This window comes from Pipra filicauda, unplaced genomic scaffold (genome assembly GCF_003945595.2).
Source record: "Pipra filicauda isolate LSUMZ 115617 unplaced genomic scaffold, ASM394559v2 scaffold124_size2119055_pilon, whole genome shotgun sequence".
NCBI lineage: Eukaryota > Metazoa > Chordata > Aves > Passeriformes > Pipridae > Pipra > Pipra filicauda.
In genome coordinates, this window is record NW_024103707.1 from 425,806 (window position 1) to 441,599 (window position 15,794).

At 42.8% G+C, this 15,794-nt stretch overlaps 1 protein-coding gene across 1 annotated transcript in view; it reads left to right on the top strand.

The window, feature by feature from the left end:
* Nucleotides 1-14,758, top strand: part of WDFY2 (WD repeat and FYVE domain containing 2) — a 32,975-nt gene extending 18,217 nt beyond the window's left edge. Inside the window, exons 5-12 of the mRNA XM_039389318.1 lie at nt 2,910-3,060; nt 5,265-5,377; nt 6,254-6,380; nt 8,263-8,368; nt 11,667-11,768; nt 12,420-12,550; nt 12,905-13,013; nt 13,655-14,758. Coding sequence (XP_039245252.1) covers nt 2,910-3,060; nt 5,265-5,377; nt 6,254-6,380; nt 8,263-8,368; nt 11,667-11,768; nt 12,420-12,550; nt 12,905-13,013; nt 13,655-13,684 — 869 coding nt within the window. The 3' untranslated portion in view covers nt 13,685-14,758. The remainder of the gene's footprint in view (nt 1-2,909; nt 3,061-5,264; nt 5,378-6,253; nt 6,381-8,262; nt 8,369-11,666; nt 11,769-12,419; nt 12,551-12,904; nt 13,014-13,654) is intronic.
* Nucleotides 14,759-15,794: the final 1,036 nt, after the last annotated feature.

A 15,794-nucleotide genomic window follows, 5' to 3' on the forward strand; every position in this document is an offset into this window, starting at 1 on the left:
TTAGTAGACCTGCTTCTGCCCCGTGCTTTGTGCAGCCTGCCTATTTTGAGGGTGTCCCCCTGCCCCCTTGTTTTCAGACCAGCTCATGCTTACTTATGCTTTCCTCTATGCACAACCTCTTCATGTGAGCTTTTCTTGCATATGCTAAGCTTTTTTTCTTGCTGTTAACTTCCACCTCTCTTTTGGTGATGCTTTTTACTGTTGTAACCCCTCAGCACAGCTTCTTGCCCCTGCACTGTGCATGGCCATGCACTGACTATGCTTCTCAGACCTTTGCCTTTACACATAGCACACACCCTCCTTTTCCCTGTGCTGGTATCTCGGTGTTCACCTCCTGGTTGCAGCTTCTATTCTCTAGGCACAGACTTTACAGCCTTTCTCCAACCTTTTTTTTCTACACTGCTTGTTGTTGCTTTCTCATAGAAGGAGAGCAGCCCCCTCGCTGCCTCCCACTCTCCAGCTGCAGATGTACCTGCTCCCTCCTCTTCTCTGCTGCTTCTCTACCTTCTGTACAGCATAATCTTCCTCCAAAAATGGCTTCGTTCTGATGCTGGCTTACACAGATCTGCTCTTGCCTGGTGCTTGCCGAGGCTTTTCCTGTACTGTGAACACATTCAGCTTCTGTCCCCCCATCTCCATCCTGCTGCAAATGAACAGCTTTGGAATTGTTTACTCCACATTTTTTTCTGCTCACAAATGGTGATCAAACCTTCCATGGATTAAGGATCAATTTTTTGTTTACTGCTTCAAGACCCTGTACCTACATTAATCCTAGGGCCCAGACTTCTTCCTTGCTCTGGTGTCAGCTTCCACCCTTCTGACATTTTAGTTCTTTTCGCCTTACCTTTTTTTTTTAGCCTTGACTTTGATTTACATTTGTCTTCTCTGTCTTCTGTTACTGAGATGATCTCCATCATGCTCTTTCACTTGGTTCGGATATTTCTGCCATCAGCATGTGTGTTGGCATCAGCTAATATGTGCAAGCGTGCAACAGAGTGCTGAATTGAAAGCTCCTTTTGAGGAGAGAGGATAAGCAAAGCTATTGTGTACACCCCTTCCACCTCTTGGCAAGTAAAGTTCTTCAATGTCTACTCCTTACTTGACAGAAAGAGCCTGCCTCAGCATCCACAGGCAGCACTTCTAGCAAAAATTACAAGCCCTGCCTTTTAGAAGTTTTAGGAGATAGAAATTTTAAGAGAGTTGAGTGGTGCCAGCTATCCTTACAACCAATTCAAACCACGGGAAGCTGTCACTAGCAGTAACATTTCTGGACAGGCCTTGAACAGTCTGATCTCGGCCAGCTTTGGACATCCTGTGAAAGTGCATGGCCTTGTCTATGACCTTGCTGGTGCACACAAGCTCCTGGGACATGTTTACAAACCCATGAGGTGCTTGTAGCAGCATGCAGATCATCATGACCCTCTCTCAGTGCACCACTCCACCAGCTAGTGTGGATGTTTCTGGAGAGACCAGGAGGAAGGTAAAGACAAGCATGAACCACCTATGGGGTCACTGAATTTCCCCCCAAAGAAAACAAGGGCTGAGAGGAGATAGGATCTATTTGAAAGAGCTCAAGTGACTCCTTGGTGGTCCCCGTCCTTCTATCTGGAATGTAAAAGTGTATGGAAATGACAGCCAAAATCTGACCTCTTCTATGGGCAAGGGTGAAAGCACCTGGGCACAAGTTCATGTCTAACACTGTAAACTGGTCTAGCTGCCAATCACAGTTGTGGCAACTTGTGTCAATGCATCTTTTGACTTTTCTCCTCAGGGAATCTCCATCTGAAAAAGCAGTGTGGATCAGGGCAGGTGTTGGCTTGTGTAAGCCACCACTTCCTTGCTACAACTGATTCCATTCCCCTCATAGGATTTGAACGCAGCTCTCATTTGTGCTGTATATTTGTGCAGGGCAGACAGCAATATTCCGATACTGTTCTGAAGAATTTCTCTGCATTTCAAGTGGAGACTTGGGGCTGGTGTTTAAGCTTTCAAACATATTTAATTTTTTTTGTGTGTGTGTGTCAGCTTTTGCACAAACAAATACAAGCAATACAACCACCCTGTTTTGTGCAATACATGTTGACGGGTCTCAGAACAGTAATAAATCAGCAGGGCTGTAGATTGAGGAGTATGTCATTCACTGCTAAGTTACAGCTGGGAATAGTTGTGCAAGTCTTTCCAGCCACTTGTTTTATTAAAAAGTCAGCTCAATCAGCACTTCGTGACCAAACCCACTGGTCATTCATACAAAAAACTGTCTGTACAACCATGCATTCCCTTGTTTTAATGAAAAGCTTTTGATGGCTTTATTTTGGTAGCAGTAGAGATTTATTCCTTCAGCTGTTTTATTCATCTAACACAGCTGTGATATTTTTCTTTTTCTTTTATTTTATTCCAATAACTTTTCTATCTGGTTTACATGCAATGCTGAAACTTTCCTTTGGTGCAACGTTGTGCCTGTAACTCATCATTCTGCTGGGGTACCACAACCCAGATCCACCAGACTTCACAGCAGGAGGGAGTAGCAGGGTAGGCATCTGTACTGCTGTCATAAAACCAGCTCAGAAGAGGTTTAAACGAAGCCCCAAGTCCATTCCACAATGGCAGTTTTGTTAGTGATGATACAATCATGGAGGGAAGACTTGTGCTACTGTGGAAGACAAATGGCTGCAATAGGCATGGAAGGAGTTAAGTCTTGCTTCCACTCTTTCTCATGCAAACACTGAACATGCAGAGCAGGGACCTTACAACCTTGCATGCTAGCTGATGTCAACTGGATTATTAAACACCAGCTGCTTCTGTAGGGAAGGGTGAGTGGAGGAGTTGGGTGCAGTTGGTATTCGCAGTGTTATTCTGCCCCCACGTTCGTCTCTGCAATGTGATTATGTGTCTGTCTGCTTAATTTTCAGCTCATCAAAGCAGGGTCATCATGATTCTCTTTGTCCTGGAAATGGAGTGGGTGTTAAGCACTGGACAAGATAAACACTTCACGTGGCACTGTTCGGAAAGTGGCCAGCGGCTGGGAGGGTACCGCACCAGCGCAGGTGCCTGTGGCCTGCAGTATCCTTTGCTGAGCTCTCAGTTTTATTTCTGCTCTTTGGCACTCAAACAGCCCTTTTAGTTTATTTGTCTAGCTGTCCTCCAAATTTTGTGCCCTGTATAGATTGTGTTTTGTGAGAGAAACTGTTACTTGAAGCCAATTTAAAAAACTGCCTATTCTCCTTGCTTTGTCTCCTTAATGCATTATGGCATATTTAGGTCTAAGCATTTTTAACCACCACAATGAGCGATCTGCAACCTATTGTGGTCTGCTATTGTAATAAATATGGATAGGACCTTCATTTAAACATGCAGTGCCTGCTTTCTTCAGAGAATTAATGGTAGCAAAGTAGGTTGGTGATCAGGTCAGAGTGCCTGTGTGCATGCATGGTAAAAATTAAATTACTTTAATATAAAATAATGAGCACTTGTCCTTCACTCTGGAACTGCTCACTATGTATTGGGAATTTGGGTTAACCGAAGAGTAAATGACTCCAGAAATGGCACTCGAGTGGCTTATTCACGCAGAGCTGCCCCAGCCGCCCAACAATAAAAGAAATATTAATTCAGCTTTATTGCAAATGAAAAGGAAAGTGGAAAAGTGTGAGCTCTTAGGCTGAAAACAGGGGTTAGCATAAACACACTTTTTAATGCCCCAGCGTGTACGTGGTATAGATGTGTGTTTTACTAGTTCAGGAGAATTGAGACCTGCTCAAAATTACTGTTCCAATATGGACTTGCTTTATATTATCTGGTCATTCAGCCAATATAAATGGCATAGAGACTGGACTTAATTTTAAATTAAATTATAAATGTTTTTGAAAGCATGATGCAAGAATTTGTCCTGTATTCTCTAAATCTCTCTAGAGAACAGACCATTTTGAGTGAACTTCTGGAGGACACTTTAATTTGAGTCATCTGCTCATGATGGTGGAGGGCAGTGGAAGGAAGAATCATTGGCAAGTACTGCAAAAATATTTGGCACAACCAGGAACATGTTTGTTTTTTCTTTTTTTTTCTCCTATGTCCTGTGTGCTTAAAATCAGTGTTTCTTAAATAGCACTGCTCTTATGGAGTCCTAAAAGCAGTTGCTCCTTAAATATCTGGTATGGACTCTGAATGTGGAATTAATTGGATGAAGAGGTCAGAATCTGTCCAGTTAGGTGGTTCCAGTAGGTGGTGGTTAAGTGGTCCAGATTTTATTCAGTTTAGAATATGATGTGTGAGGTGTCTGATGTAGTCGACACTTCCTCAAATATGAAACAACACTTTTTCACTATATTCATGAACTTGACTATAATGAGGAAGCATTGTGGTGGGTTGACCCTGACTGGGTGCCAGGTGCCCACCAAAGCCACTGTGTCACCCCCCTCCTCAACTGGGTGAGGGAGAGAAAACATAAAGAAAGGCCAAGATAAGGACAAGGAGAGATCACTCACCAGTTACTGTCACAGACAAAACAGACTCAACTTGGGGAAATTAGTTTAATTTATTACCAATCAAATCAGAGTAGGGTTATGAGAAATAAAACCAAATCTTAAAAACACCTTCCCCCCGCTCCTTCTTTCTTTCTGCCTGGGCTCCACTTCAGTCCTGATTTGTTCTGCCTCCTGGGGGGTTGCAGTTGGTCCATTGCATGTTGTCTTTGCTGATCCTTCTTCCTCAAAGGGAGGACTCCTCACACTCTTCCCCTGCTCCAGCATGGGTTCCTTCCATGGGGTGCAGCCCTTTGGGAACAGACTGCTCAAATGTGGGTTCCCACGGGGTCACAAGTCCTGCCAGCAAACCTTCTCACAGAAGCCACACCGTATACCCCCCACTACCAAAACTTTGACATGCAAATCCAATACAAACAGAAAACTAGTAATAGTTATTTTAAAGAAGTTTGGGAAGGAGAGAGTAGATACCATTCAACTCTAATACCTAAGTTATGGAGCCCAGGGAGACAACTCCTATGTTCGTGGAGAAGGGCTGCTTCAAAGGTGTTTCATAACAAAACCACAAATTGTGTCTTCTAGAATAGTCTAATTTTTTCTCTTTGGTTTACTCAGGGATACTGCACTATTAGTATGAACAGGTGCCTAAAAGTACACTCTGAATACCTCCTTGAGACTGGAGCACTATACACAAGGTTGCAGTATGCTCGTGTTAAAAGAATTAGCAAGTCATGAAAGGAATGCATAGCTTGTGTAAACAATATATTTTCCTCAGCATTTATCCATCAGATTTGATGTGGAAACCCGGCATGTGTTTGTTGGTGATCATTCTGGGCAAGTGACCATACTCAAACTAGAGCAAGAGTCCTGCAGCCTTGTTACAACATTTAAGGGACACACAGGTAAGGCCTCAGGCGGAGACCCAGCCTGATTCTTCATCTGTGTTCAGCATTATGGTGGTTTAACTCTCCTGTGAAACACTAGGATGGCTTGTGTCAGTGCACAGCATAAAAGGAACATAGACCTTAAACTGTCACAGCAGTTCGGGGAAGCTGTATTGGTAAAAACAAGAGTCATCAGAACTCTGAGCAGAAAACATGTATGGCAGGAAATGCCATAATCAGTAGCTACCAATTAAAGCAGAGTAAGACTAGAACAAGTTGTGGTAGTTTTTGGAGAAGAATGGGTGCTCATAAAGGAGAGAAACCCACGCTGGTAGACACTTTTTCCCAAAGGGAATAGGCACATCTTGGATGCACTAATTGCTTATTTCACTGCTGGAACTTGAGCCCCATCACCCTTTAAAAAAGAGCAATCCTGGATAGGATCCTGCCATCCAACAGAAGAAATGGTGGTCATTCCTCAGCATTTTCTCTCCATATCCCTCCTGTCTAGTCAATCACAAGGTAGCACAATCCTTGTGCTAGGATAGTGAGAAGATGCCCATAATATTCCACACTTATTTCTCTTTTAATCTCTTAGAAATCGTGGAGATGAAAAGCTGTATAGTCACACTGTGACCATCCTTCTACTACATTTTACTGTTCAGTGCAAGTGGCAGTGGAGCCCTCTGCCCACAGAAGAGCAGCTAGGCTGCTCTTAGGAATCTCAGTAGGTTTTCTAGCCTGTTAGTTTTCCACTGGCACACAGCACATGGCTGCATGGCCTTTGCTAAAGAGGCCTGCATTTTAATCACTCTCTCTGTCATTTTTATTTAGTTACATTCTGGTCTTCCGCTTTCTGTAACAAAATGACTGTTGTGTGCGCTCTTATTGCAGGTGGTGTCACTGCTCTCTGTTGGGACCCAATACAGCGAGTTTTATTCTCAGGCAGTTCTGATCATTCCATTATAATGTGGGATATTGGAGGAAGAAAAGGAACAGCCATCGAGCTGCAAGGACATAAGTACGTTCAAAGCCCTCCCTCCTGCTTTTATGGCAGAAAAGCTAAAGGCAGAACCCACATCTGGAAACAAACAGCCCAAAGCTTACAGTCTTCACAACTTCAAACTTGTATGTATGACTCCCTATGGTTCATGTACATCAGGAATAATTTGCTTATAGTAAGTTTCTCAGTGTTGAGCCCACAGGCTGATTTGAGAGTCTGCAGAGGGTGGTGAAGGAAAGCACAGTATCTATAATCCCAAATGTATTATGCCAGAGCCTGCACCTCTGTTGGAATGAGGAATGTCCTCAAATGAGAACAGCTGCAGAGAAATTCTCGAGTTTTAGGTGTCAAGGTCTTTCCTTCCCCTAGAGGGAGCATCGGGCTTGAACAATTAGTCCCTTTTTCCTCCACACTAACTTTTTCCAAGCCACTTTACTTACAGCCTGAATTCTAATTAATGCATTTCATCTGTAGGAGCCTTTACATCTCCTCAATGCAAGCGGCATCATCTTTGCATGTACATTTGTGCAGCATAGTAGATGTCTTTGAAGAAGACTAAGCCCCTACTGGGTGTTGATTAGAGGTCAGAATGGCTCTAGTGGCAATGATCTCCCCGTCTTTTAACATTGGCAATGCAACAAGTTTGTTTCAGAGTATTGAGACAGCATATATGTGGGACTTGTGTCCAGGCTTAGGTCTGGAAAGGCAAAATCCCATGGTGGTTTTGGCCAAACAGTTTCTTACATGTTCATACAGTGATGCTGCACTTGCTGAGTGATTTGCATGCCTCTGGGATTTCAGAGCACTGCAGAGCTCTTGCTGAAGTTCCCAGATCACTCTCATACCCTTCCAGTGGTGCTTGCTAATGCATTGCTGCTAGATTTATTGCTGTGGAAATTAGTTCTCCTAATATGAAATTAGCCTCTGGATCTTAATCTATGGCATGACTGTCAGCTGGAATTGTACAACATAAAGTCCTGAGAATTCTGATGGTGCCTCTGGTGTCAGCAAGCAGGCACTGTGAAAGGTGGCTGTGTTGTACCAAACTCTTCCATAAGTGCATTTCCCTCTGCAGGTGCAGCCATGTGCAAAAGCAAATGTGTTAGCATGAAAGTCCTTTGGGCAGACAAGATCAGTGGTGGTAGCAAAGAAAACCAAATATTGTGGATTATTTCCAGTCACGGTATTCTCAGTTACTGTGTCTTCATAACCTTGTTTTTTTCTGTAACAGTGTTATGTGGTCTTTGTTCCCCAGGTTGTAAACAGCTTGAGATGAAGCTTGGTTTTCTTTCTTTTATGAAGGATCGAGCCCATCTTTGGAGGCTTGAGCGAATTATTTTTCCCATGTTGTTTTTTTCCTTAAGAGAAGAAACAGAAGCACCTAAATTTTCTACCTTACTCTGAGAAAGCTTAGGAACAATTTAGTGATTCCTATATTATTTTTGAAACTCTGTACTTGTTAGTGCTAAAAGAAAATCTTCAGTAGTTCCTCAGTGCTTCATTTCTAGATGATGCAGGGCTTTACAAAACCAAAGTTGTTACAGACTCTCTGACAAGAAGGTACCTTACTGGAGCTTTCATGCATCCAGTTGTGCCTTCAGAGAGGCCCAGAGCTGCAGCTCTGTTGAGGTTTCCTGGTGTAGCTGGGACCTCCCATCTCAGGGGCAGCAAAACCAGTTATCAGAACAGGTCTTTGCTTTTGTGGATGCTGCCCAGATAAGCCATACTCTCTTTCTGGTACCAGCTGGACAGCAAAGACTGATTTGCATCTGATGGATGCCATGTGCAGTGAATGGGGGAGGGCAAACAAAGCAGTTTGTACTGCTTTATTGTATATTCTGTGCTCACTTGTGCACTAGCTATAGATGGTTGATTAGTAACTGTCTTGTTTCCTTTTCAGTGATAAAGTTCAGTCTCTCTCCTATGCTCACCACACTCGGCAGCTCATCTCTTGCGGAGCAGATGGAGGAATCGTAGTCTGGAACATGGATGTTGAGAGGCAGGAGGTAGATGCTTAATTCTCATCAGTTTGATCTGAAACAGTCTTGGGAAGAAGGGGCCTTTCTAAAATGGCAACTTTCAACATAACCAAGATCATTCCAAGCTCTAAAAATGTTTTTGGATATGTCTCAGTTGTTATACAGCAATTATGCCATGCCTTTGATAATATGGTACAGGGGAAATTGACTGGCAGAAAATGTGTATTAAAAAGACTGCTAAATGACTCTTACTCTTTACATTACTGCTCTGAAAGACATCCTGTAAGGAGGATATTGTGACATGCTCAGCTTTGTTTATCCTGAGAAATATCATCAGTTCAGATGTAAATGGATGGATTAGTGTTGTTTTTAAGAAAACAAAACAACAGAGCTCTTTGTCATCTCTGGAAAACTGCAACCCAGTGTGATTTTTTCACTGTTTTTGATAAAAAGACATTTAACTAGGGCTTCAGTCACACCTGCTACTTGGTCTTGCTCTGGTGTAACAATGTAGAAGCAGGGTAAATGATGGCTACGCTGATCCAGACTAAGATTTCACCCACACATTTCTAATTGCTTTTGTGCTTCACAACCAACGAATGTAAGCGGGTGCAAAAATGCAGCCCATGTCTTTGGCACTGCGGGAGCAGCCTCCACTTGGCAATTCCTGAGACTTGACTCAGAGAGGGGGAGGAGCACTGTGCTGAGTGAGTCAGGCGCCAGCCCTGCTCGACAGCCTGGCAAATCCTGGTGATATGTGTCAAACCTCTGCCCTCTTCCTGCAGAGGTTACAAAGGCACCCTGAGTCCCTGCAGTGGATAGGTCTGAGCAAGGCTTTTCACAGGGTGAGCTTTCATCATCTTTGCTGGTTCTTAAGAGTTTTGGCCTCCCTGGATTTTGTGGGTCTCCCTTGAGGAAGGAGGAAATCTAAGTGAAAAACTTGATTTTAAAAAACTACTGAAGTAGGCATAGGCAGGAACTGAGCTCCCTTTTTAATGTGAGTTAGCATTCCATTTGGCTCTCTTTAATTGCTAGTCCAATGGCCAAGTATGTCATCAGCTCCTAAAGTGAAATGAATGCAGAGTGGTTTCCTCCCTCCCAACAGATGTTTCCTTTTTGCTGCAACTTGAACATCCAGAAATTAAAGTCTTTATTTATTTGCTGCCTTCAAAAGGCTACAGTAAGGGTTTGCTTGTCACAAAACATGCAGCAATGCTATGAGAAGGCTGGTTTAAAAAATAGAGGAGAAATATAATTAGCTAAATGAAGGCCTAACAGCAGGTGCTAATGGGTGCTCTGCTTTCTCAGCCTATGGCTATGTGGGCTTGTTCTTGTTATCAGTAGCACAATAGGGTGTTCTTGGTGCCAAACCACTCCCAAAACATGAATCTTTGAGATTTTAATACCAAATCTTGGTTTGGGGTCCTAGAGCACCTTCTTCTGGATTTTGGCTTTGGTATTTTTGCCCTTATTTAAAGGTTTTCTCCATGTGATGTGTCCTCAGTACTCACCTTATTGTATCAGATTTTCCCACACCTTTGAGATTGCATTAGAGTGAATTAAGCCATTTCTTCATTTTCAACTCTATTTTTAAAAAGCTATAAGAAGACAACATCTGAAAGATGCTAGAAGCTGTGTTTCTATTTGACTACAAAGTGGTTACTTGTCACAAGCAAAATGTCTTCTTCCTCTATAGTATTCAAATGATTAAGAGATGAAAAGTTATACACACAGATGTAAATCTGTAGGCATGAAACAGAAAGACTGTAGTGGGTAGAAAAGACAAAAATTTGCCCCAGCAGAATGAACTGCCTTCAGAATAACTGGCAGAAGAATATGAAGCAGGTGATTGCTTTATTACTGGGGATAAAAGATATCCTTGGAGCTGAGGGTCTCCATCTGCCCTTAACTTATATCTGTCTGGCTTTTCTATGAGTATTAGTTCCTAATCTCAGCAGTGTGTCTTGCCATTTTAGTTTGCAGCATGTGAGAAATAAGTGGCTCTGATACGACAACTGAAATTTGCTAATTGTTTCCTCACAATGTATGAAACACTAGTCAATGTTTATTTAATCTCATGTATTGATAGGACTAGTGGGAACATGTTGCAGTGTTGCAGACACAGCACTGGCAGGGCTGTCATGGTCTGCCTGGGGCTGCTCCACTGGAGACACGGGATGGACCAACTTACCAGGACCAGCTTTGGATGGAGCTCTTGCTCTGTTGGGGCAGAAAAAGGAGCAGAAGTTGTCTGTCAGGGAAGAAGTGTCGTTCTCACTAGGCCAGATTAGGACAGAAAAACTGCTGCCATCTGGAGAGGGGTCAAGAACCAGGACTCTTCCCGAGTCTCATGTCCCCTGGAGGGTTTCCTAAACACTGTGGGGAGATGCACTGCATGCCCCTCAGCAGCTCAGTGCAAGACAAGTGTCAGAGGACCCAAATGTAGTGGAGGACAATGACTGACCCTTCCATGTCCTCTCCTGCTACTTCAGGCATTTCCTGAGCTCTTTCAGGATCTGGCAAGACTTGCTTCCCTACAGGGCATCTGATCCATGCTACTCTGCACAGCAAAACCTGGCTGCAGGAGAGAGAAGTGCCTTTAATATAGTCTTTATTTTCTTTAAGTCTTCTTACCTGCATTATCCACAGCATGAATGCAAAGCTACACACCATGTTAGGAAATAGGAGACCTGCCTTCCCTTGTCTTTTGTAAAAGTAGAGAAAAGAGCTGGTTTGGGTCTTCGATTTGTTCAGATTAATCTCATGTTTCTCACCCCTATGTGTGATTTGTAGCACAGGTACCTCTGACAGCAGGAACACCTCTTACAGTATTAAAGAAAGAAAGAATATGAAAAACCCCAACCACATCAGTATTTCCAATAACTCCCCTTTCCTTTCAGATGAGTTTCTTGGCTATTGGAAATACTAATTGCCTCCAGTTTCCATCAGAGGCAATAGCAGGTGGTAAATGCTGTCCAGATAGGACAGGACAAAGTATTCTTACATGCTTAATTCCAGAACTGGAGATATGGGGGAGGCTGATTTGTTCCCGGGTTATTTCTGTGGTCTTTTTATCAAACTCTTCGTCATGATTTGTGTGCAAAGTGTTCCTCCCATGTCCTTCAAAGCTCAGAGATAAGCCAAAAAAGACATCTCAGGGAACAGTCAAAATGGCATCCTGTGAAAATGGAGATTTTAAATCAAGTTTAGCTGGCCATATTGCCACACCACAATACATCTTTCTTGTCCTGCCTTTAGGCTCCATTGGAAGTTTTTCTGTTTGTTGCTCAATTCCACTTTGTGTTTATGTGCATGTGTGTTGCAGACCCCCGAGTGGCTGGATAGTGATTCCTGTCAAAAATGTGACCAGCCTTTCTTCTGGAACTTCAAGCAAATGTGGGACAGTAAGAAAATAGGCCTCAGGCAGGTTTGTATGTGTCCTTTGATGGGTTAACATATTGCAATTAGGTTTTCCTCTCATAATAGATTGTGGTAACCTTTTTCTCCCTAAAGCTTCGAGAACTTGCACTTCGTTCTTCCACTCAATGCTCAGTAGTGGGACAGTGAACGCCCCACTGATGAGGCTGGGTTTTGGGTTGTGAGGAACACACTTTTGTTTTTCCAACCAGTCCCAATAGCAAAGGCATGTCTTGGGCTGAATAGATTGTTTTGGGGCCTTCCATGGCTTTAGCCACATGGGATTTTGCTTATTTTAATGAAATATGTTATAGAAAGAAATTTGCGGCTGATTTTCAGAGATTGTGCTGGAACCAAAGCTGTTTTCAAACAGTTTGGGTAAACGTGTGTAACTGCTCAGGCTGTATTGGAAAAGGCTTATTGGTCTGCTTGAAACATGCTGCTGTGTTTTCCTGCTCAGCAGGAGAGGACTGCAGACAGAGACTTTTGGGAAAGGGGTGAAAAAGTGCTCCATGTTCTCCTGGAGTTTGAGAAGCTTTCCTGTTTGCTGCAGCCTTGGCTGGGTCTTGCTAGAATGAGATGGTAGAACCAGTGGGACCTGAGCAGTGACCTGATCTGGGTTTGTGGCTTAAGATGTCTTTCTGCATGTTGTCTCCTACAGCATCACTGCCGGAAGTGTGGAAAAGCCGTGTGCGGCAAATGCAGCTCCAAGCGCTCCTCCATCCCGCTGATGGGGTTTGAGTTTGAAGTGAGGGTCTGCGACAGCTGTCACGAGTCCATAACAGATGAAGAGTAAGTGTGGACACTGAGCCGGCTTGCACTGGAATGGGGCAAAACATCTGCATCTGCATCTGGAAGGGCCTGGGCAGATGCGAGGCTCCAGGAGGGAGCAGCCTGGCATGGTGATCCCTGGGCTTTTTCAGCAAGATAAGCCTCTGGGGTGATTATCAAGCCTGGAGGGATAGAGGAGCCCTCCTCTACCTTGTTCCTTTCATGCCAGAAAAGGTCTCAAGGTAGAGTTTATGGAGTGGCTGCTGAATTAATGGCTTACAGCAGCAGACAGATAGTTATTCCCTCAATAGAGAAAAATTTTGGGGAAAATCCTGCAGTTACAGTTCTTGTTGATTTTTGGATTTCTTTCTTCAGGCGGGCACCTACAGCTACTTTCCACGACAGTAAGCACAACATTGTTCACGTACACTTTGATGCCACTAGGGGATGGCTGTTGACCTCGGGTACAGACAAGGTTATTAAGGTAGGAGCAAGGAATGTTATCTAGCTCCTGTATTTCATTTCCCCTTACTCTCCCATGTGACTGCAGCTATGTCCTGTCTGCCTTCTTCCACACAAGAGGCTTCTCACTAGTGGATTTCTGACCAATAAGAACCAAGGAGGTCTTAGTCTATAAATTTATTGCCTGAAGGAGGCTGGGACAAGTTCTAACTGTAGCTTTTCCTCCAGGAAGACCAACTTTTTTTCAACATGGCAAATCTCAGTGTGGCTAGATAAAGAAATAGCTAAAATAATGAATAAGTTTATAACAGCTTAATTAATTTAAAAAAGAAAAATCCTCATAATGTGTTATGAATATGCTGATCATTCAAGTTAGCAATGTAATGGGAGTTTTTTGGTTTCTTTTAAGGCCAACTATGAGCCTGACTCATAGGGATAAAACACAGTGACATACAGAGTGTTGTTTGGTCAACCTCCACCACTCTGACATGAGTGGTGGAAAAGGAAATCAAACTTCTTCAGACTTGTTGCATCTACCTCTAACCATGTAGCCTCTCTTAAGCAAAGAAAAAAGGTGCAAATTATTTAAAGATTGTATTTATACTGTATTTTATTGTCTTTAACTGTTATTCACTATGTTGTTATATTTTATTGTATTGACAGTTGTGGGATATGACACCAGTAGTGTCTTGATGTTACATCAGTGGAACTGGAAAGGTGACATTTACAGAAGAAACCAATTTTCTAACCCTAATCATACTGCAGAAGATAGATAACGTTGGGTGCATACAGCAGATGAGAAAGGAACTAATGCGTTTACAATTTTATGTCCTCTGCTTGATCAAGGCTGAACATTTGCACGAAGACTCTTTCCACTTCTCAAAATATTCAAGAAGGTATTTTTTTAACTAACGGTTTGTACGATCTGACTTCAGCTGTCTTGAATTCATTTGGAAAATCTGTGTGCAGTGCAATTTTTAGTTTTTATATTTAACTATGTCAAGACACTTACTGCTTTGTACAGAGGGTTCTTGGGTTGTGCCCTACCATGTGAGTTTTTGGTATCAACAGACTGTATTAGGCAATCGGCTCTCCCACAGCAAGTACCTATTGATTTGGGATATTTCTGCTGACCATGCTCTCTTCAGTGGAGGAACCCCAAGTGCAGTGTTGCGTGTTCTCTGGGTGCATCGCCAAGGAGCTGATGGACTACTGCAATTCCTAAAAGGGCTCTACCATCTACTTGTCCTAGTGGGCATCATCCAGAGAGCATTTTATTGGTCTGTGTAATCTTCCTGCCTCTTCCTTTGCTGCACAAGTTGCAAAACCAGGGGGCAGGTTGCTCAGCAACTAATTTCTACAGAAAACTGAAATAGTTTTCCAGCTCAGAGCATTACAAGGAACACACAGACTTGTTTGAGTTTGATGAAGCTGACAGGCTGATTCAAATGAAATTATTGGCAACAGGAACTTTGTGTGTGCATGGAGGGTGGGCAGATCTAAAACTGGTCTAGGTTGGAAAAGTCTGGTTAACCTCTACCTCTACCTCTACCTTGCACAGCAACATTTCAGCATTTATATCTGTGTTGTTGAAGATGAATTTTGTTTTTCCTGTTTTCCATATGGTTAGTCATATTTTTTTTAAAATGCTGATGTTTTTTATTAATTTCCTCTATAGACCCAAAACTGATATTGCTGAATGACACCCATTGTCCTGTTGTCATATTTTATGGTTTCTTTTAAAAATAAACAGTATTTCAAAACCTGGATTGACCAAAATTACCTTGTTAGAAAGGCATTATCAAGATGAATGATTGAAAAAACCCTTTTTTTCTAAAGATGTCTTCTCTGAAGAGTCAACTCTCTGTTCCATTAATCCATTTCAAATTTTAGCATGGTATTGCTGATGCACTTCAAAGAAAGTGGTGTAGAGAGCAGAACTCCAAACCAGACCAAGGGCTTTCCCGTATCCACTGTTTCAGCAGGCCTTGTGGTCTGTAGCTGCAGTGACACAGGACATTGGTGGTGCTCAGTCTTGCCCCATTTTGGACTTTACTTTTCCCTTCTGAAGTGGGGAGGCCATGATGTTTACCACTACAGAGCTCATTGCCACCTAGAGAAGCCTGGTGTTCTTTCTTCAGTTAGAACATCAAAAGAAAGTAAAGCTTCTCCTTTGTTTACCCAACAGTAATTCACTTTTGAGTTAAAAAAAAAGGTTAACACAATCCATGGCATTAATTCTGGTCCAATGAGCTGCTGCAGTAAAGAGTGAGTGGACTTTCATGTGTGCATCACAGGACTGCTATGTATTTTCAAGGAAAATTCTCTTTTTAAACATCCTATAAACTGTGATGAAGCATTTTGCAGTCACATTCTCTGAAATAATGCCACCTTGGCTTTCCTGGTCATACAGCCTGTTGATGGTTCCCCTCTAGGCAGCATATTTTAAAGCATATTTTCAAACATAATTCACACAGCACTGAAAGTATTCCAGCTTGAGTGTTAATTGTTTTCTAAGTCCTCCCACTTTCTCTCCTGGAAACTAGAAGCTTGTTTCCTCTTGGAAGGCTTTTCATTACAACTTGTGCATGTTTTCTGATGACTGAAGTGTTCTTGGCCGTTGAAGCTATGCAAGATGAGCAAGTTGCCTGCCAATATTTCATTCCAGCTTGAGAAGATGTACAAAACTTTGCTGCACTTTGATGTTCTGTGTTACCTCGGACTCAGGGCCTTCTGGCCAAAGACCTGACTTGCTTTGCTGTGCAGGGAGTGTATCTCATGGTGACGGAAACATGGGCACACC